The sequence below is a fragment of the Neofelis nebulosa genome, chromosome 1, assembly GCF_028018385.1.
Source record: "Neofelis nebulosa isolate mNeoNeb1 chromosome 1, mNeoNeb1.pri, whole genome shotgun sequence".
Classification (NCBI taxonomy): domain Eukaryota; kingdom Metazoa; phylum Chordata; class Mammalia; order Carnivora; family Felidae; genus Neofelis; species Neofelis nebulosa.
Genome location: NC_080782.1, coordinates 100,321,100 through 100,343,889, shown reverse-complemented (window position 1 = coordinate 100,343,889; position 22,790 = coordinate 100,321,100). Strand labels below are relative to the sequence as shown.

General features: G+C 34.7%; 1 protein-coding gene across 3 annotated transcripts in view; it reads right to left on the bottom strand.

The window, feature by feature from the left end:
- The window catches only part of CERT1 (ceramide transporter 1), a 107,359-nt gene that overhangs the window by 45,946 nt on the left and 38,623 nt on the right, over positions 1-22,790 (bottom strand). For all 3 annotated transcript variants that reach the window (XM_058729376.1, XM_058729365.1, XM_058729355.1), the window contains 3 exons: positions 22,450-22,566; positions 2,656-2,763; positions 1,739-1,877 (listed from right to left, as the gene is read on the bottom strand). In XM_058729376.1, coding sequence (XP_058585359.1) covers positions 1,739-1,877; positions 2,656-2,763; positions 22,450-22,566 — 364 coding nt within the window. The remainder of the gene's footprint in view (positions 1-1,738; positions 1,878-2,655; positions 2,764-22,449; positions 22,567-22,790) is intronic.

The following is a 22,790-nucleotide window of genomic DNA, read 5'->3' as shown; positions in this document are numbered from 1 at the left end:
TATAAAGAACATTAAGGCTACTTAATTTAGATAAAATTAAGTACCTAAATTAAGTACTTTATGAGGAATATGGGTTTCTGCTTCTGACCAACATAGAAGAAACAGGCTACCCTCTAGAATGAAACTAAAAAACTGGAAAAACTACATGAAACAATGGTTTTCAAGACATTGGATATTAGGCCACAAAGGACAGTGATTCCTGAGAGTCAGGAAACAAATAACATGAGCCCTATGACTGCTCCAGGTTACTGTCTTGGGAGAGTTTCCAAGCTCTAGAGTAAGGAGGAAACCAGGAGTCTGGCAGACTCTAAGGTGAGAAGGAACTGACAGTACAGAGAAACAAAGGCAACTGGAATTCACAAGGCAGATGACTGCAGAGGAGAGCCCGTACAGAGAAAGAATTCTGAAGATCAGCAGAAGGTCCCTTTGAACATTCAGTAGAGTACTGTTAGCACATACAAGTGAGGGAACTATAGAGGCCAGGGAAAGAACTGTGTGAAAAAATTCCAGGGAAAAGTATACAAAACCTACACGGTACAGGGAAAAGTACCTGTTTCCAAATCACGGACTGGAAAACCTCATAATTCACAGTGTACTGGTTAAAGAACACTGAAAACTCTTGTCTCAGTAGTGGGGAGAAATTAAAATACATAACTGTAAGGTTCTTATACTATGCTTGGAAGTGGCATGTTATTTGAAGGTAGTTAAATGTACATACTATGAACCATAAAGTAGCCACTAAAATAACGAAGAGTAATAGCTAAAAAGCCAAAGGAGGTAACAAAATTATTTACTAAATACTCAATCCAAAAGAAGGCACAAGGGAGGGAAAAGAATAGAGAGAACAAAAAGTATCAACTCAGATCAAACACATTTAATAAGACCAAGAAATGAAACCTTGTCAAGCAACCTAGTTATACTGGGAATGAACATGGTGCTATTTAGGAATACTGAAGGCATTTTTGTCTTCACAGCAAAGGAAAGGAACAAATGAAGAGCAGATGTTAACAACATCAGTAATATCTTTAGCAGTAACGAAGAAAGAGTAACTTTAAAAACTTACACGAGTTAACTTAAGATCATGTCTCTTAAATAAAAAAATTCACTAAAGATTATTTTTAAACGTCTATGTAGCTCCATTATTGATTTCTTCTTCTATGAGAAAAAAGCCAGAGGAAGGGAGGGGGAGAGAGAGAAGTGAAGAGAAAAAGGAAGGGAGAAGAGGAGGAGGAAGACAGAGGAATACAGAGATCAAATGATTTCAGATTTAGAGGATTTAACATAAACATGCTTCTCTGTAAGACTCATCAGGGGGTAATTTTTTTTTTTTTTTTTTTCAAAGTTAAGCTCTAGGCCTAACGTGGAGCTTGAACTCATGACCTGAGATCAAGAGTTGCATGCTCTACCAACTGAGCCAGCCAGGTGCCCCACAGGGTAAATTTATTAGACGTGATCATGTGAAATACCCCATACTACTGAGATGATAGATATATTTTTTAATGGAATAAAGAGTCTAAAAATCATGTAAAAGTCTTCAATGGCATCTGGTTTGGGTGATCAGATTAATCAGGATATGTTAATATAGTATACAAGTTATAATACTGAAATCTGTTACACTGGGGGTTTTCAGCAAGTGACTATAATTACCTTTATCACTTAAAGACATTACCCTTTAAGATCAAGAAGCTTTAAATCCATTCATTCTCCAAGAAAAAATAGTGGTAATAGCCTAATTAACCTTTATCCCTTTGAAGTTCATCCTTGGAGACAGCATCAGCACAGGCATCAAAGTACTTCTGTAAAGTATCAACTTGTCTACACAGGATATCTCTAAAGGTTTCCATTTCAGCCAGTTTTTCACGTAAACTGTGGCCTTTCTGCAAAACACACAAAATGGCGAGGTAATCCAAGTTAACAAAACTGGAATTTATATACTCCTATGATGTTTCATCACCTTTTAAAGTCTACATCTTATTACTGAGGGGATGGGGTAGGGAGAGTTGTCAAGTTCAATGTAACACTCCCAGGAATAGACTTGAACATGACTAATTAGTGGCTTGACAGTGATAAGCCTGAAGGAAGTAGAGAACAGTTAAGTCTGACAATGTGCTAATATAACATTTAGTATTTTCAAATTAAACACTGTGAGGAAAAATTGTTAAAGACTTTGGGCAAACATATTACTCGGTGACCTTTCAAAGGAATGGTGAGTGTCATTTACAGAACTCTTAAGAGAGCGTGTTCTTTGATCATATAGAATTTAATTTCGTTGCACTGGAGCTATTTTACAACTCTTTAAGTAGTAGAAAACTGAGAGCAATGTAAAGTCCACAGAGGTGCAAATTAATTTTGTCCAGTGAACACACTTGGTTACTAATCTCTGAACAGAATATATTTGCATATATTAACAAAATCATTTCACTGTTCTTTACATTCTGCTTTGAGCCCATTTTTTTTACATCTTAACTCATTAATGAATGAAATAAAATCTGATATGCTCATTTTATATTTGTAAGAATCATGATTTTGCACCTTAAAAACCATAACAATATGAAATAAGTTACATTGTGGAATATTTCTTTCAAAAACCTATCAAGTTCTTTTCACAACACTCAGTACTCAATTTATGCTGCCCTATAGCATAACAACAAGTACCTTGAATGAAGAGGTGGATGTTGCAGAATAGCCACTTGCTCCAGACACCAGTGACACCATAGAGCCATGTCGACGCAAGCTGGATTCAGATCCATATCCAGATTCGGTCTAAAAAGGAAAGTAAACTAAGTGAAAAAAAAGTTAAATAAAAAATACTTCATTATCACAAGAAAAAAAAGTTGTAACTGTGAGGTAATGGGTGTTAACTAAACATCGCAATATTCACTTCACAATACATATATATCAAATCATTACGTTGTACACTTTAATACAATGTCACATGTCAATTATATATCAATAAAACTGGAAAAAACACCTAAGAGCAAACAAAAGTTTCCCATAAATAAATAAGGTGATTGTAACAATAATTAGCAATTTGAGTCCACTCAAGAAATACAGGTAACCCAATGGCATAAGTAATGCTTTTCAATTCCTAGTTGCCATTTAATTGGGAAATTTACTGAACAACAACTTCATGTTGGGCTAGTGGGCTAGGAGGGCTAAATAACAGGAAAACTACTTTGAGTAGTCAAATTCAGAGACAAAGTAGAATAGTGGTTACCAGGGACTAGAGGAAGGGGGAAATGAGGAGTTGGAATTTTACAGGCAGAGTTTATGTTGCAGAAAAGGAAAAAGTTCTGGAGATGGATGGTGATGTTCGAGATGGATGTACTTACTGTCACAAAACTGTACACTTAAACATGGCTAAAATGACCAATTGTTACATGCATTTTACCAATAAAAATTGGACAGAACAAGGATAAAAAGATGATAATAGGAAAACTTTCAGTACTATTTCTTTCTAGGCGAATAACTTATCCCGACATAGCTCAAATACAACTGTCTCAGTGAAGCCTTTCTTATTACACCAGGCAGTGCGTCTCTGTATTCTCAACCATTCTAGAGCATGATTACGGCACTCAATTAAAATAGTTTTACACTTTGTAATTACGACTGGAGTTGGAACTTCTAGAAGAAGATTGTATCTTTAAAAAATTTTATAGTAACTTCAATAGTTCATAACAGAAAGAAAGTTTCCAATTTAGTCAGTCTGTTAAGTAATCATACCATGGAAGATAATTAATTTAACTCCTGGATATTTGGGTACAGTTAGACTCCGTACTGTAGTACTACTTGGGGTTGGCATTCCTCAGAGCACCAATTTTCACTCGTCTTATAACAAAAGCAGTAATAATAATATAGACAAAGGAAATGAACATTTGAAAAAAATACTTCCAAGTACCTGAAACCTGCTCAACTATTTTGGATTTCTGATTACTTTCTGTTGTTATTTTTAAAAAGTAATACGGATAATTTTAGTCTTAGTCACAAAACTTAAGGTAAAAAAATATCTAATCATTTCTGGTATCATGCCTAGTAGCAACATTTAGAAGGTTTTTAGATTACTTGATTTTCAAGATTAAGACTAGGAATCACTAAAATTAAGCATGATGTATTACAGAAACCATTTCTACTGGCATTTTTACATCCTCTGTGCTCTAGCTCCTGAAAATCCAGTACATTTCCTATACACCTATTGGTTTACCCAAGACATTATTCTAACTGAAAAACATTCTTTTAGGTATGAGAACATTAAGTTTTTATACTGATTTAATTACTAAATTAAATGTTTGTGTTATTGTCTTTATGTATATGATACTAATACTAGTTCAAAACATTTTCCAGTTCAGTATCACTTCATTTAACCTAAGTTCATTATTCTAGGAAGAAGATGGAAAAGGAGGAAGAATGAGAAAGGAGGAAGAGGAATCCAAAATCAAAAGAGTAAAACAGCTCATGGAAAAGAGAAAAGTACCTTAGGCAAAGAGACTAGAAACTTATCCATGTGAAAACCTCTTAAAATTCAAGCTTCCAGTATATACTGGTTGCCACACAAAGTGAAATTATCATACTTCAATAATGGTCATTAATAAAACACTCTGTGAAAGATACTGCAATATGTTCTTAACTATGAAGTTACTAAGAAATTACATATAAACTTAAGACTGCATGGAATCAAAGCTCTTCTCTAAGACTTACTTACATATGTCATCCTAACACAATTCCATACCTCAAAGCAAAACAGTATTTTAGTGATGAAGCAAAATATGTATTTTTGTGCCAGGAAAACTATTCACGAAAGGGTAAAACATGCACTTTATGTAAAATTGTACCTCAAGAAAATTGATATTTTTTTTAGAAGATAAAACTAATCTATGACAAAAGAAAATAGGCCAGGGAATGGGGGGAAATGGTTACAAAAAGGCACAAGAAAATTTGGGGGTACAGGTTATAATTGTCCAAACTCAACTGTCCATTTAAAATGGATACATTTTGAGGCACCTGGGTGGCTTAGTCAATTAAGCTTTCAACTCTTGATATCGGCTCAGGTCATGATCTACACAGTTGTGACACCACGAGCTAGCTCAGTGTGCTCTCTCAAAAGTTAAAAAAAAAAAAAAAAGGAGAGGTTTGAAGAATGTAATTTGTACCTTAATAAAATAAAAGAAGGTAAGCTTGTTTCAATATCACAGAATCCTACCAAAAGAGAATTCTAACAATCATATAGTTTACAAAAAATAAGACTTTTGAAATAATATCCTAAGCTAGGTTCTTTACCTAAAATGGCTCTAGCTTCTTCTCCTGTCTTTTGATAATAATGTTAACTTTCTAAGGGTGGTGTTTCTACACTTCAATTGTATTGGTTTGGTAAAGTTTTTCATTCAATTTCAATACAGAAGACTGAGGGCGCTTGGTGGCTCTGTCAGTTAAGTGTCTGACTTTGGCTCAGGTCATGATCTCACAATTTGTGGGGCCTCACACTTTGGGCTCTGCGCTGACAGCTCAGAGCCTGGAGCCTGCTTTGGATTCTGTGTAGTCTCCTCTCTCTGCCCCTCCCCTTGTGCTCTCTCTCAAAAATGAAATAAACATTTTATAAACAAATAAATAAATATAGAAGGCTAGAATTAAAAGTAAAAGGAACCTATAAGACTAAAAATATAAGGTACTCCATAAGTCACTTATCTCAGACAACTATGTGTTATTCATTTGTAAAGAGAAATTAATCTGAATTGCCTGTTTAAATACAAAACCCTCTTTTGACTTACAAAAAAATTTTATAATATTAAAATAGATTTTGGATGTTTATTTGTAAAATATTCAAAACCAAACAATTTGAAATTTAAATAAATCTACCCTCTCCATCCAGTTGCATTTTATCAATGGGTCTTAGAGGAAGTAAAAACTGCTTATTTTTAAAAGATCTTTTCTTTTAAGATCTTGAAACAAAATAGAAATACAACAAAGTTTTTCTAAAAGTACCTTCACCATAAAACATACCTTTTATCTTCTTGTCTATTTTTTCAGGTTCCACTATTTCAAAACAAGTAATATCTCCTCACAACTAAGACGTGATAGAACAGAGACTCCACTGTAGCAATATTGATAGTGTTGTACATTTTAAGTAATGGATAGTAAATGAATGTGGAGGCTGCGAGTTTAGTATAACTGTACTTCTACCTCTAATAAAGTTTCACTTAAATAAATTCCATTACGAATTATGTAAAATCATCCCAATGAAAAAGAAATACACTAAGCAATTGTGTGGTTATTCAATTTAAACAATGGAGATTCATATGTCACTCTATTTCAGTTAATAACTGCACTAAGATAAATTTAAATATAAATAAATGTTTAACAAATATACATACAAATACACACACACACTCACATACAAATGAATCCTCACTGTTTAAAATCTAGTCATTCTGGAAATGTTTGTAATTGTACAATGATATTGACATTGCATAAAACATTCTTTTTTTTTAATTTTTTATTTATTTAAAAAAAATTTTTTTTTTTTACCGTTTTTATTTATTTTTGAGACAGAGAGAGACAGAGCATGAACAGGGGAGGGGCAGAGAGAGAGGGAGACACAGAATCGGAAGCAGGCTCCAGGCTCTGAGCCATCAGCCCAGAGCCCAACACGGGGCTCGAACTCACGGACCGCGAGATCGTGACCTGAGCCGAAGTCGGCCGCTTAACCAACTGAGCCACCCAGGCGCCCCTGCATAAAACATTCTTAATGGTATACACCACAACATTTAGAGTAATTTATGACAGCCACAAAATGGATCAAATCATCTTTGGGAATCACAGAATAAAAATTAGAGAACACTCTCATTACTTTAAAAGAATAGATTCAAGGGATGCTTGGGTGGCTCAGTTGGTTGAGCATCCACCTCTTCATTTTGACTCAGGTCAGGATTCCAGGGTCATGGGATCAAGCCTTAGGTCGGGCTCTGAGCTGTCAGCTGGGAGCCTGCTTGGGATTCTGTCTCTCTCCCTCGGCCCCTCTTACCCGACTCGTGTTCTCTCTTTCTTAGATACATGAAAAGTGAAAAGAAAAAAAAAAGGGATAGCTTCAAACTGTATAATTAAGCCTGCCTTTCTTATTCATGTGATGTGGCTCTGATTTAGTTTTAGAGTTCTCTAAAAACATCTAATCTATCACCAAAGATATCAATATTTTAAAAGCATTTGGTCATAAGTGCTAAAAATATTTCTAAAAGAAAAGTTATAGGGGCGCCTGGGTGGTTCAGTTGGTTGAGCATCCGACTTCAGCTCAGGTCATGATTTCGTGGTACATGAGTTGGAGCCCTGCATCGGGCTCTGTGCTGACAGCTCAGAGCCTGGAGCCTATTTCAGATTCTGTGTCCCCCTCTCTCTCCACCCCACCCATGCTTGTGCTCTGACTCTTTCTGTCTTTCAAAAATGAATAAACATAAAAAAAAATTATAAAACTGTTCTGAAAAGGGACAACGTTCCTGGCATCTCCTTTGTCTTCCCAAGATATTCAGTTTAAAGGCAGCAATACTCATCCTGAATTTATAAGGTATGTTATTTGAAGGTGAAGTGGGGTGAGGGAAGAAGGATGGAAACAGGGGGAAAAATTACTTTATTGTCACAACTGATATTCTGTTAAATGTTCTTAAAAACTGTAACATGCTTTTAAAATCTCATTGGTATGATTGGGAAACTTCAGAGGCATGCTGGCTTTTTCTTAATGTCACTTACTTTTCCACAAGAAATATAAAGTTGAGCTTAATTAAAACCTCTAATCACCAATATATAATATTTTGAAAACACTAAATTCTATCTAAAATTAATAATGCAGAATTCATATATAGTTACTATAGGAATATTTTCCTTTCAATATATCTGCTTAAATACTACAATGAGATCACACCTTTATTATAATATTCCTTTTTATTAACACCACACACACACACACAAAAGTCCCAAAACAAAAACAAAACACACTCTTTTGGCCACTAGATGGGATCAGTAGCATTTTCCAAGTAGCAGTACACTTGGAAAACTGAGGTTACTACTGGTCAAAGTACGATAGTAACGTTTAGACTAATTCCTTTATGTGTACCTTTACCTTCTATATTTTCACTTTTTGAAAAAACTTAAAAGCATAATAAATTAAATCATATAGTTCAAAGTTATGAATTTAATAAAACATCAGAAATGCCAAAAAACTGATTTGAAAAGAAAACTCCCTCAAAGATACAAATTTTATGGTTTGGCTTAATCATGTGGGAGATAAACTTATATATTCTCATTTTGTACAATCTGTTCATCATCCCATCTAGATTCCAAAGGCCATGGTTAAAAATCATAGCAAAAAGGCTGCCTTATTTTAATAGCACCTGCCTTTTGAAAAGCTCATTCTTTTTCCTAGTAACACTCTCCAACAAGAAACACAGCAAAGAAATTTAGACAAATTAAGTAACTTCCTCATGGTGTAAAAAACCATCTAGTTATTAGTGTCAAAGTTCCCCCTAACTCCAACAACACTGTCTCTTTCCATTTTAATTACGGAGAGAATATACAAGATTAGTATAAAAACAATGGAGCATTTTCTAGAAATTAAAATTCTGAAACCCATAGTAAAACCAAGTAAGCTTGCTATGCTATAAACATCCACACATCTACCTTCAATACTATTTTAAAGCAAACCACGAGAAGCAAGACACTATTTAACCAAAAGGACTGTGATTTAAAATATCATTTAAGTTGCAGTGGAAACAGTTTTATTCTTGTCTAAGTCAACATAAACATATTATTTGAGATAAGAAAATTTGGCAGAACAATTTCATGTCCATAAATATTAAAATCTCTCATCCATTTAGACTTTCAAACACTGATGGACCCCCCTGAAACAGCAGTGGCCTCCAGAGTAACAAGAACACAGGATAAGAGAAGACAAGGCTCTAGCATCACTGTAACCACTAGACAACTACACAATCAGTTACTACCTTCTTGGGCTTAATTTTCTAATGTTTAAAATGATATGAGTAGTCTAGGATCATAATTCTCTGTGCCAAACCTAAATACCAAAACTTAGGCTAAAAATGTACATATGCAATGGAGGCCAAATGTAAGGCCAACTGTAATTCCTTTTTGTTGAACCAGATGGAAAGATGTAACACAATTCATCAATTTAATGTACCAGATAAAGAGAGGTTCAACCCACCCTGATTTCCAGGAATTGTAGCACTTCATGAATCAAAGAAATTTTAAAATATATTAAGAAAATGATACCACAGAGGATTTTTAACATATTCTGGCTGCCTAAATCCTAGCAGCCCTCCACTAAATATTATTTGCTTACTCTCAAGATATTTTTCTCAAATAATACTGGAAAATAGAACATGTGCTCAGATTAGTCCTATAGACCTTTTTCTTTTCAGATCCTAGTCATTCTTGTATCATAATTTAAAAACCAATATCAAGGGCGCCTGGGTGGCTCAGTCAGTTAAGCGTCTGAATCTTGGTTTCAGCTCAGGTCATGATTTCACGGGTAGTGAGTGGTTAGTGAGTTCAAGCCCTGCATCAGGCTCTGCACTGGCAGTGTGGAACCTGCTTGGGATATTCTCTCTCTCTCTCTCTCTCTCTCTCTCTCTCTCTCTCTCTCCCTCTCTCCCTCCCTTCCTCCCTCCCTCTCTCCCTCCCTCCCTCCCTCCCTCTCTCCCTCCCTCCCCTGCTCATGTTCTCTCTCCCTCAAAAATAAATAAATGAACTCAAAAAAATAAAAATCAGTATCAAGTAAATGATTTGAAGGTCATTTATGGAACTTGGTTATTTATTTTGCATTTTCTTCTGCTGGAACGGGAGATGAGCTTTCGTTTACAGAAATATCTAAACATGCAAAGGGTTGTACTGAAATCAGACTGGAGGAGTTAACCAGGGCCTTATCACATACCCTAGTTAAGTGTTAAAAAGAATGTTAGAGGAACAGAAGAAAATAAGACACTGCCTATTACAATCCCCCAAAATGCCCAAATACAATATGGTACTATAGAAAGAGAGGGTAACAACACTCTCTTCTTGACTTTAGAACTTCCTTTCTTGCACTTAGAATTTCACGCTTTAGATTCCATAACACATCCTTATAGCTAAAGGGGAAATTAGTAAGGTACAAAGTACTTCCTCTGTAGCAAAAAGCTGTTGACACAATCAGTGATGCAAAAGATGATTCTAAACAATTGTGACACTCTGAAATTCAGACTTATCTTAAAAATTTTTTTTTCTCCTTCCTTTAAGGGAATCTGGAGGTCCAACTGTCTTTTTTCCTCAGTGACATTAAAATGGAGGTGAGAAATAACTAAATAGCTATCAAATGAAGCTGTATAAATGAAGTCTGTTAAATAATTTTTCCACTCTAGTTTTAGAAAACAAGTACCAAGGGATAGAGAGATGTTTTTTGTTTTTCTTTCAGAGGAGGGCTGATGAGAGTTGAGTAACTTTCTAAAAAATGGATGTTTTAGATATTAATTTCAGAGAGCCACCTTGGATAAATTGTAACAACAACAGTAAAAGCTAATATTTAAGATACTTACTTTGTACCAGGCATAATGCTAACATTTTAAGTGCATTATCTCATTTAATTCTTTCCACAGCCTATGTGAAATAGGTATTATTAGTATACTCATTTTACAGGTGATTTTATTTATTGTCTTCAGAGTCACACAAATGGGAGCCAGGATTTAATTCCAGGTTCAAGAGCCCATGATGTTACTTATTATATGCTATATTGCCTCAATATCCAGAGACCTTGCTTCTACTTCTTTCAAATGTATACCTTTTTCTATTTTCCTATTGCTATTCCCTAGTTCTGGTCAATGAGTGACTCATTTGGATAAATTCTCCAGCTTTCTAACTACTTTCAAGTCTTGTTCCTCTTAAAATCCTTTCTAGTATAACCAGAGTAGTCCTTTAAAAATAGATATCTGATTCTTTACTTCCTGTTTTAAATCCTATTTGGATTCCTATTTCCATAAGACCAAGTCCATACACTGCCTATAAGGCAATGTTAGAGGGAGAAATAGAATTACTCTAAACTACTATCAGTATCCATAAGCATTTACTAGCCATTATTTAAAATGTGTTATATCACAATTGCTGTAACGGAGTCTTTTGTTCTAGCATATCTTTGTCGTAAGGAGGTATCACCCGTTTTGAAATAGTGGAACCTGAATTAATAGACAAGGAAATAAGTGTGCTTCACAATGAAAAAATCTTTAATAATACTTTATAGTATTTATATTATATCATAAGTGCTTGATAAATGTTAACTAATATATTTCTTCTACACCCCCCTCACACAGGAAGGATATTCCTTTATATATCTACTCCAAAAACACTTAACAGGGGAAAATAAATATAATAAATAAAAAAAGAAGCTAGCAGCAGATGTAACAAACTTATCAATACTACTCTTTAACTTTCTTATTTTATAGTTTGCCCTAGAAAAAAGGGTCATTGCATATCTTCTTTCAGAAGGAAGTTCCACAGGCACAGGATATAGAAGTCATAATTCTATTTTTTTTTTTTCTCTAAGTGCAAAGAGATGACAGTGGCAAAACAACTTTTTGAAGGTCCCTTAAATGTCCCAGTAAGAGAAAAAGGCAGATTTTCAATGTTTAGTAAGTATTTACAGGTTTACTGAAATGTAAGAGTACAGTTAGCCAAGGAAACTGAACCATAAATTCTCTGCAAAGATCCTGAAAGAAATACATGCACATAAAACAATGGTAAGCAAATGAATGTTCTTTATTATTCTGAAACTTTGGCCTCAAACCTAAATTTTCTAAAGAAGGTATGCATTCCTTTCTTAGGGGTTAGGGGAGAAATCTAGATCTATATCAAACACAGAAAAATACACATAACTTATTCCTGGGTGGAGGAAAAGCAACAAAACAGTATATTATCATTTAAGTACAAATATTAAGTCTGTACATGCAAAGGAAGTATCTGAAGAATGAATAGTGGTCATTTCTAAATGGCCTAAATATTCATTTTCTTTTTTGTAGTTTTCAGTATTGTCCATATTGTTTGAAGTATTTATAGTAATCAAGTATCACTTCTACAAAAATAAACACAAAAAATAAAGTCACAGAACACATTTTTAATCTATCTCATTTAAAAAGGGTCAAAAAACTAATAATACTGGTAAAGTTGCAGTGAAATGAATACCCACAAATTCTACACATGGAATGTACATTAGTGCAATCCTTTCTGAAAGCACTTTTGACAACAGATACCAAAAGTGCTCATATCCTTAAACCTAGCAATTCTACCTCTCAGAAACTATTATATAAACACAACTAACCTGCAGAAAAATGCTTTATGTAGGAAGGCAGTAAATACTAAATGCAAAAACCAAAAAAATCTAGAGGCCTAATAGTATGAAATATATACTAAAATTACAGTACATTAAAACACTAACAAAGCTATATTGTAAGAAGAAAATTGTACTAGATGGAAAGGAAAACAGGATAGAAACTTTATCTCCATAAGGCTTTGGTGAGGGCATGGGATGTAAACATAGAAGGTAGTTTTGTATTTTTTTCCTTATAATGATTAAGTATTACTTTTAAAAACCAGAGTGGGGGGGGCCTGGGTGGCGCAGTCGGTTAAGCGTCCGACTTCAGCCAGGTCACGATCTCGCGGTCCGTGAGTTCAAGCCCCGCGTCAGGCTCTGGGCTGATGGCTCGGAGCCTGGAGCCTGTTTCCGATTCTGTGTCTCCCTCTCTCTCTGCCCCTCCCCCGTGCATGCTCTGTCTCTCTCTGTCCCAAAAATAAATAAAAAACGTTGAAAAAAAAAAATTTAAAAACCAGAGTGGGACAATAAAATCTAATCAACAACTATTCTCAGGAATGATTTTTAAAGACTTGAATTAAATGATGACAGTACATAATTACTCCTTTATCCCTCTACAGACCAAAGGGATGCTTCGGGAAAGAAAAAGGGACTAGAAAATGAACAGTGATAAAAGCATTCCTACCAATGATCATACCTGGTCTGTCAAGGACATGGACGTTCTGTGACTAAACACTGACAAAAATGTTTTCAGCTAGGATATTCATTTACTTTGCTACCTATTCTTATTGTTTCTAACCCAAAGCTATACTTAATCCTTCAATTCCAAATCAACCCAGAATATTTACCAGACAATAAAGACGACAACATAAGCAAATCTTTTTTAGGCTATTAGCTAAAAGGATTTACTTAATGAAAAGAGCAGTTTTGGGTTCTTTGATGTTTTAAGAAATATTTTCTCCCAGATAATGTCCAATATATTCAGCAAGTAAAATCAGAGAAGTTTTCACTGATGTCAATATGCGTGAGCCATGCCACCCACTATTACTTTTCTACATCAAACACAGAAAGAACAGAATCCAATCTGTCTTGGTAACTGTCAGAAATCTTCCCTCCTGATTAAATAAAAATTCAAATAGTGAAACACTGTAAAAAATAACTTTTGTAGCATAAAGTCTCATTTTAATATTTTCTACAGTAATGATATAGAAGTTACTGAACTCTATATTAACTGATTTAATCTTTCTTATCTAAAGAAACATTTTCAAAGCAAATTACAGACTAATAAAGGATAGAAGAAAAAGCTGAAAAGTTAATAGTATTTATGTAAATTGTTAGTAGTAAGCATGCGGCAAGCATTATAAAAACTTGCAAATTTGGTAAACGCCATACAAAATTACAGATTACATTTTCAGAATATTATGTGTGTATAACTGCCAATCAATCCCACCCTACCCAAAGCACATGTAAATATGCAATTAATTATAAATGGACCAAGAGTGGCCAGTTCCTAGAAACCTAGAGTGAAGAGGCAATCAGATTTATTTAAGATATTTACCTTGAGGAATGTCAAGAGATTCGGGCAGTTAGGAGTAGGAGCTGAAGACAAAGAGAAGCCAAACAGGAAAAGGTCATGACAAACCAACAAAAAGAAACTAAGAGTAGGATGGGAGAACAAAAGTTATGAATAAACAGGAACTATGAAAGAGGGAGAGGAACAGACTGAAACTAAGCTACATTAACTGTAGGTGGGGAACAGGTGATGGGACAGTAACAGTTTTGTGAATAAGAGCACTCAGAGTTAAGTATACAGATCCAATTTTCTTTGTAGGCAGGGCATTCTAATTTTTCTTGGTTCATGGCAATATTCTCATTTCTCAAGGTTAACATGAGTTGACCTTATTTCCTGTAACTTAAAAAGCTTAATTACAATGAATGGACCTATGGTCAATACCTATGGGATCTTTTCAAATTTTCAATATTTATCTGATCTGGACAACTATGTTCAGCTTTAGCAGATGCTACAAAAGTCTCCCAAAGTGTCTGCACCAATTTACACCTGTTACTCTACATCCTCACCAACACTTAGTATTAAGTCCTTTTTTCTTTTTATTTATTTATTATTATTATTGTTGTTGTTTAAGGTCACCCTGCCTGACGGATGTGCATTTCCCTGATAACTAATGGCGTAGAGGACCTTTTCACATGTTTATTATCCATTTGAATATCCTGTTTTATGAAATGCCAGTTCCAGTCTTTTGGATATTATTTTTTAAGTTTACTTATTTTGAGAGAGAAAGAGAGAGAGAGAGAGACAGAGAGAGAGAGAGAGAGAGAGAGAGAGAGAGAGAGAACACAAGCAGGGAAGGGGCAGAGAGAGAAAAGCTCAAGCAGGTTCTGTACAGAAACCAATGCAGGGTTGAAACTATGAATTGTTGAGATCAGGACCTGAGCTGAAATCAAGAGTCAGATGCTTCACTGACTGAGCCACCCAGGCGCCCCAACTATTTTTGTTAAATTGAACTGTAAACTTTTCTTACTGAATTGCAGGGCTCTCCCTGTCTTTTTGACATAAATGTTGTCAAGCTAGATCTCAACTAGCTACACAGTTAATGTGATTAGCTGCCTAAATATCTTCTTTTTTCCCTGATGTAAAATCCTCTGATTCCTCTTTTACCATCTAGGTAAAATATAAACACCTTCCACAATTAAAAGAGCATGGCTGAAAATTCTAAGCTAATGACATTCCCTCTTTTCTGTATGATATACTTTACTGAATATTTAGAAATCAATAGTTAGAATTCCGTCATATGGAAATGCAAACTGCCGATGTCAGCTCAGGTGAATTCAGCTTTCAAAAATTCTAGATAACAAAACCTTACAAAGTTATTTTGAAAGCCCTTGGCAATTAAGTTATTTTTTATTCCAGAACACTAAGAATATTTAAGAGGGTTGGTATTTTGTTTTCCTTGATTTCACCTCAAACCTCAAAAGTGCTGGCTGGTAGTATCTACATTTAGGTGTTAAAAAAATTATTAACCATGTATGGATTATCACTGCAAGCAATTTAGCAATTAACTCACTGGTAGGAACTGACCAAAGTCTTGATCTTAATCCAGAGATATAAGGAACTTTTTTAAAAAAATTTTTTAAGTTTATTCATTTTGACAGAGAACAGAGCTCATGAGTGGGGGAAGGGCAGAGAGAGGGAGAGAGAATCCCCAAGCAGACTTTGTGCACAGCCAGCACAGAGACCAATGTGGGGCTTGAACTCACAAACTGTGAGATCATGACCTGAGCCAAAGTCAAGAGCCGACGCTTAACTGAGCCATCCAGGCGCCCCGACATAAGGAACTTCCTCTGCTAGTTCTTTGTAGTTCAGTTGTGTTCCCAACCACTTGGGTTTTTCTACAGCTTATACGAGAAAATGACAGACCTTTGACTACTTCAGCAGCTGCTAAATTTGCACTTCTCTCAAAAATTAAAACTTTTGAATGTTAAGAGAAAAGTAAAATTTGATTCCATCTTATTCTCTCCATCACTATGGTATGATGCAAATAGGTAAATGGAGAACTAGTAATCCACCAATCTCATGAAATTACTTATATACAGAATACACCAGGGGTGTGTGACTGGCTCAATCAGAAAAGTGTCCAACTCTTGACCTTGGGGTCATGAGTTCAAGCCCCATGTTGGGTGTAGAGATTACTTAAATAAATAAAAACAAAACAAAACAAAAAATAGTCGTTAAAAAGTTACATTTGCACTCTTAAGCCTTTGCCAAGTAGATCTGATTCAAAATGCAAAGCTAGGTTTATATGATAATCATTTATAAAGCAGACAAGTATAGAATCTCCAGTATCTGTTAAGAACTTTTTCCACTATTATAGTTCATTAAATATGGCAGAGATAGTATGACTTTACACGACCTTGGTATTTCAGAAGTACTAAGAACAGGTGTATTCTGTCATCTAGCTATTTTTAAATAGTTTCCTAATAAGCGTATGTCAAACTTAAGACAAAAGAAAGTAAAATTTCAAATAAGCAGAAAACTGCTCCTAAAGATAGAGAAAAAGCACCAAAATCAAGCTGACCCTGAGACCGTACATGAAAAATTATTTAATTATGCCAAATAGCAACACAGTTTCTAAGAGATCTTCAAAGGGAGTCTTAGGTGTCATATAGGTGGGTCAACCATGAGCATATTTTGGTAAGAAACTTTTTTCATACTCCATCTCATTTCAAGTAAAATGTGTAAGTTCTTTTCAAAAATTGTCTTCCATCTAATTTCCTCGGAAATCCCTAAACTTCGCAGACTAAGAATAAGCCTTTCTTCTGAAAGTATTCAACAGAACTTCAGATGTGAATTAGTGGGCCTTCACAAAAGCATAGGAATAAATCAGCAAACATTAAATTATGGAACTGCCTACATGCAGATTCCCACTACAGAAAATGAACATCTGTATAATCATTTCCATTTGGATTCTTCCTGCTTAACTATGTATCTTCCTATGACTCCTCATGTTTTGGATAATTTCCAAAATGTGGGAAAAGTCTGTGTGGCCCCTGATCACCAACATTTCAGATCTACTAAGGTTTTCCCTTATGGAAATAAAGGAATGTCATGACTACCACAAACAAACTCTATCTGAGCCAAAAAGCGTAACTTTTTCAATATGATTCTTAAATCTGCTAGTGCCAGGGGAGCCTTCCTACTAGTTGTTTTGAGGTGTGGGGTGGTACGGTGGGGCAGTATACTCATTTCATACTAAGAAACTGTTTAGTTAAAATCATATTTATTGCAATTGTAGAAGACCCTAGGAATAATCCTATGACTCTTTTAGATAATACTATCAACAGACAGCTTATCACATTTCTTTGAGAAGCTAATTATGCAGAAAATGTTCACAGAGGCCCTTTGATACTAGACCATCCATATTAGAAAAATGTTTAATCCAAATAAAAATAACACCTTATCTTTACCTTCATACAGCTTTTAGTCTTCAAGTAATTTTCATGAACACCATCTCACTTGACCTCAAGACAATATGAGAGATGGCCAAGAGATTAAAAAATTACAAAAAAACTTTGTCTTTAAAAATCATTTTATTTAGTAGTGTCTCAAATCTTAGGAAGAAATGCAGAATATGAATGGACTCCACACAATATTGCACACTATTGCATAATACTCCACACTATTGCAAAATAAAATTACTGGTCTGGTATACGTATGCCCCTTGGTATACTTTAAACCAAAACAGATTCTTCGAATATAAGAATGAACTCAGGAATATCTTTCTTCCACAGGGGCTACTGTCTAATGTCACACCGAATTATGCAACTAACTTCCAATATAATGAGAGCATTTAAATCACAGAATCATCTTTTTTAAACTTTTCTTCTAGTAAGCAAGTTATTCTGAAATGAATACCAAGGAGAACAAAACAATAGCAGAGAATATAGAATGTAATGGATTTCTATTTTAAGATCAATCATGAAGAATGAAAGAAAAACAACTTCAAAAATTCCAAATTTCCCCCACAAAATTTGTTTTACAATACTGTAAATTGTTTCAACTGGAAAATTTATGTGCTCAATGCTTTGTTGATTCCTACAAAGTTGTGTATCTGAGTCTTTAGGGGAGCTTATGGTCTAAAATACACACAAGAGATATGAAGAACATATAAAAACTATGGGAATACTGTGATTCAAGAAGCCCAATGATTTAAGTCAACAAAATATATTCTACATAAGTACGTACTTATAGGATGGCAGATGTGCTTGTTGGCTAAAAAACTGGTGCTCAGGTCAGATAGACCTGGACCTGAATGCTGTGGCTCCTTCACTGATTAGCAATTTGACCTTGGACAAGTTACTTAATTTGTTTCAATTTCTTAATCTATAAAAGTAGGATAAGAATCTTACAAGACTATGAGAGTAAAATGAGATAAAGTGTATAATGTTTATCACCATATCTGACACACATTAATCCTCAAAACTGTTAGCTATCACCACCACATTGCTGAAGAAGTCCTGTAAGAATTTTTGGTGTATGTGAGCGTGTGTATGTGTGTGTGTGTGTGTGCGCACATGTGTGAAATGGATTGATACACAGTTATTATAAAGAGTAAAAGAGATACCTGGGAAGGAAGGAACAGAAACCTTTAATATCTTCCAGATATTAAAAACTACTAAAGCCTGTCAGGAAAGCCCTAACAGAGGCCCAATAGCAAGAAAAGGCAATGAAGGGCCATCTGATGACATCAGAAGAGAAAAAGGCCCACTCTTCCAAGTGTTCTGTGTCCTCACAAGGGCAGGTGGTGAAATGAGGAATTAACTGTAAATTGAACTGAATGAGCTGGAATGATGGGAATTTATCAATTCTGAAGTACTCTTGGTTTATCATGACTAGGCTACTTTGCTTGCTTGATCATTTTGTTTTGTTTTTGTGCAGGTGGGGAGGGTGATGTGAGGGGGAAGGGATATATACAGCATACTGTCATCTTTCCTCCACTAAGTAACTTGTCAAGGCCACACAGTTATTATGTAGTATAAGCAGTAGTGCCAAGATTCAATCCCATATCTGTCAGACCCCAGAATCCACTACTCAAACAGTAACCAAATAATACAATGCTTTTTGAGAGCCCATGGGCAGAAAGATGAATTCGTATTTGTCTTGCATATATATGGCAGTAGAACTCAAATGATAAACGGATCTAATCTGCAGGAGGTGAGCTTATGGGAATGATTTCCCAATACTCAATCTACCAATGGAACTGAGTGAAAGCAGAATCAACATAAAATTGAATCCTAAGCATCCAAGAACTGAAAGGTAGTAGAGTCTCATGCAAGTTACTTAAATTTAATCTAAACCTCCATCTTCTCTACTGTAACACAACACTTCCCTCACCTATCAGACGAGCAGAGAGAATATAAAGCACATGAGTACATAATGCAATCATTAATACTTGGGTGATCCTCAATAAGTAGTAGCTCCTATCATCATCAACATGCTTTAACAATTTGATATTAATTTTGAGTATCAATATAACAATGCATGCTAAAATAGTAAAATTACTAAATTTAGGTTCTGATATGTAATATTCTTTAGTAATAGTGAAGAATGAATTAGGAAATATATCCTCACTGCCTCCCTGTTTCTGGTCTACAGAAAAAAACAACAAGAAACCAAAAAAACTTTGCTGTTATGTTTGGAGATACCATTTGAATTTTTTCCCTCCTATTAGTTTACTAACTCAAACAATTTATTTTTAGAATTCATATTCAATTTAAATTTTCATTGATATGTTGCTTAGTTGGCATATATCACATATTTTATATTAAAAAATTATATATATATATATATATATATATATATATATTTATTTATTTATTTATTTTTTAGAGAAAGAGCACGAGCATGGGAGGGGGAAAGGGAGAGGGAGAGAAAGGATCTTAAGCAGGCACCACACCCAGTGTGGAGCCAGACAGGGTCTTGATCTCACGACCCTGACTGAGGTCAGGACCTGAGCTGAAATCAAGGGTAGGACGATGATTAATCGACTGAGCCATCAGGCTCCCCTACACTTAAATAATTATTAATAAAAATTATAATTAACAATGATTTCTCCTTGTCTATGAATAAACTATTTTTAGAAATCAGGAAGAAAAAGTCTGCATAATGTATCTGAAATCTTGCTGCTGAATCTTTTTTCTAAAAACTTAAAGTTCACCAAAAATCTGTTATCTCAGCTTAAGTCACACTGCACTAATAAAACTCAGATTAAACCTATCCATTGTTCAATGATGCAAAGATATCAATGATATGGAAGAAATATATGCTTTAGGCATCCTTCACTTGTGGAGAAAATACAAAATGGGAACCTGCAAAGAATTCAGGTTCAGCTTTACTAAGAAAAACAAGCAAAATAAGATATGCTTAAAACAGAAAACAAAAATCCCTATAATCAACTAATCAGTTAATCAACTGATAAAGCTTTTGAAAGTCATCTCAGTTAAAAATATAGAAATTAGTTCTACTAAATGATATCTTTAATTATTAGTAAAAGGGTTGGCCCTGATTAAATACACAAACTACGCTACTCTCTTTATGTGCATACACATTTAGCAACTCTCACTGAATGTAGAATACTTCAGTCAAAAACAACAGGTATAATTTAGTAAATTTAGTTGTCACTCTATAAAGCCCTTTCTTTTTTACTGTCATAAATGAGAAAATATATCAGCCACTCTGGTAAGTAATCTTACATATATTATCTCATGTATTACTTATACACACCAAGAAGAGGTAAATTATCATGCCAAAAGTCACATATGTCATACACAGCACAGGATGTAGTGTTTGAATCGAGGTCAGCCTGGATTCAAAGCATTCAGATTCTGGGATTTTAGCTCACCTCTTTTTTATATAATAGAAACTATTAGCCATTTTTTCAATTTTTAGACTCTTTTCTGAATAATATAATAACCAACATTCACACGCTTTTAAGATTTTATTTTATTTTTTTACATTTATTTATTTTTGAGAGACAGAGACAGAGAGAGACAGAGTAGGAGGCAGGGAGGGGCAGAGAGAGAGAAAGAGACATAGAATCCGAAGCAGGTTCCAGGCTCTGAGCTGTCAGCACAGAGCCTGACACGGGGCTCGAATTCACAAATGGTGAGATCATGACCTCAGCAGAAGTCGGATGCCCAACTGACTGAGCCACCCAGGTGCCCCTAAGATTTTATTTTGAAATGATCTCTACACGTAACTTGGGGCTTACACTCACAACTTCGAGATCAAGAGTAGCAGATTCTTTGGACTGACCCAGCCAGGCACCCCAACACACAAAATTTTAAACCAGTTTTCAACTAAAGCTAAAACAGAGAGGAAAGAAATGGGCATTACAGCCAATTTTCTTCATGCCAGGAAAAATTTATAATCAATAATCAAGAAATGAAAGTTAATGCATGATTCATACCAAAAAGAATGCCTGTCGTACCTCAAATCAGACAGGTTCTTCTTGTTTATGTGTGTGTGCATGTTGTATGTGTGCATGTTTTGCATCTGTTAAGTGACCAAAACAGGTGTTTCAACTACAACTCTGTGAAACCCAAATAAACAAGTACAGACAAGTATGCAAAGCACAAAGTTTTCTTAAGTCACACTCAGGAATAGCATCATGAATTTATACCTTTCCCTATTCCTTGTTTTATCATAATATACTGAATTCACTAATGCTACAGATTTATTAATATCTACTTAGTCTACTTACCAATTATTATTCACAGCTTTAAATTACAATGTGGCTTATACATTTACATAAGATAGACTTTCTAAAGGTTTATTATTAGGTGGCTTCTTATTTACAAAAATTAAGTGATGTACAAATATTTACACTATGAATTTACCCAAATAGCTATAGAGGACTGCAAAAATTAACATGTAAGTTTCTAAATATTAGGGTTTTATACCCAATATTATTTCAAAAGTCCTTTTATCCAGATCATAAAAGAGGCATTAACTATGAAGCAAATCCTAAGTATAAAAATCAAGAATATGTTTTATTTTTAAAAAGGCATATTTTTTTTAATTAACAATTAAACACATTTGTTGGGGTGCCTCTCAACTTGCTAGATGGGGTGCTACCCGACTCATGTATTGTTTAACAAAGTCAATTAGATCTTCAAAAAATAAATAAAAATATTTGTTGTAGCAAATTGCTTCAGAACAACTCAAGTGTTAGAAATAAAATTAGTTCAAAAATTTATAGGGACGCCTGTAAGCGTCTGACTTCGGCTCAGGTCATGATCTCATGGTTTGTGAGTTCGAGTCCGGCAACGGGCTCTGTGCTGGCAGCTTGGAGCCTGGAGCCTGCTTCAGATTCTGTGTCTTCAGAGACGAAGACACTCTCTCCTGCTCACACTCTCTCTCTCTCTCTCTCTCAAAAATAAACATTAAAAAATTAAAAAAAATTTACACCTGTACTGCTTTAATCTTTACCACTCAAATATTGTTCAACTTTTCAATAACACGTTACATTTAAAAACTTTTTAAAAGAGTTACTACCAGTCTCTTGCTTAATCCTTCATGGATGGATAAACATTGGAGACCCTACCTTGTGCTGTTCGATGGCATCTATCCATTGTTGTCTGTGATCTGGATCCTGAGCACGAAGATACCAAACGCTATCATTTACACTAATATCAAATCGACATTCATCAAAATCATGAGGCTGTGGAGAAAACAGTAGAAAATGAAAAGCTAATTATATTCTTAGAAGTGTTACACCCTATAGCAAAAACGAACATATACATTCTGGCTGTTGCAAGACGCCTGTTATTCTTTTGTTTCTACTCAAATAACTTTTTTTGAAGATGTCTCACATAAAGAGCACAACAAGAGCATAGTTACCAAAAACTAAGTTTCATTCATTATTCTTATAAATGAGTTGATACG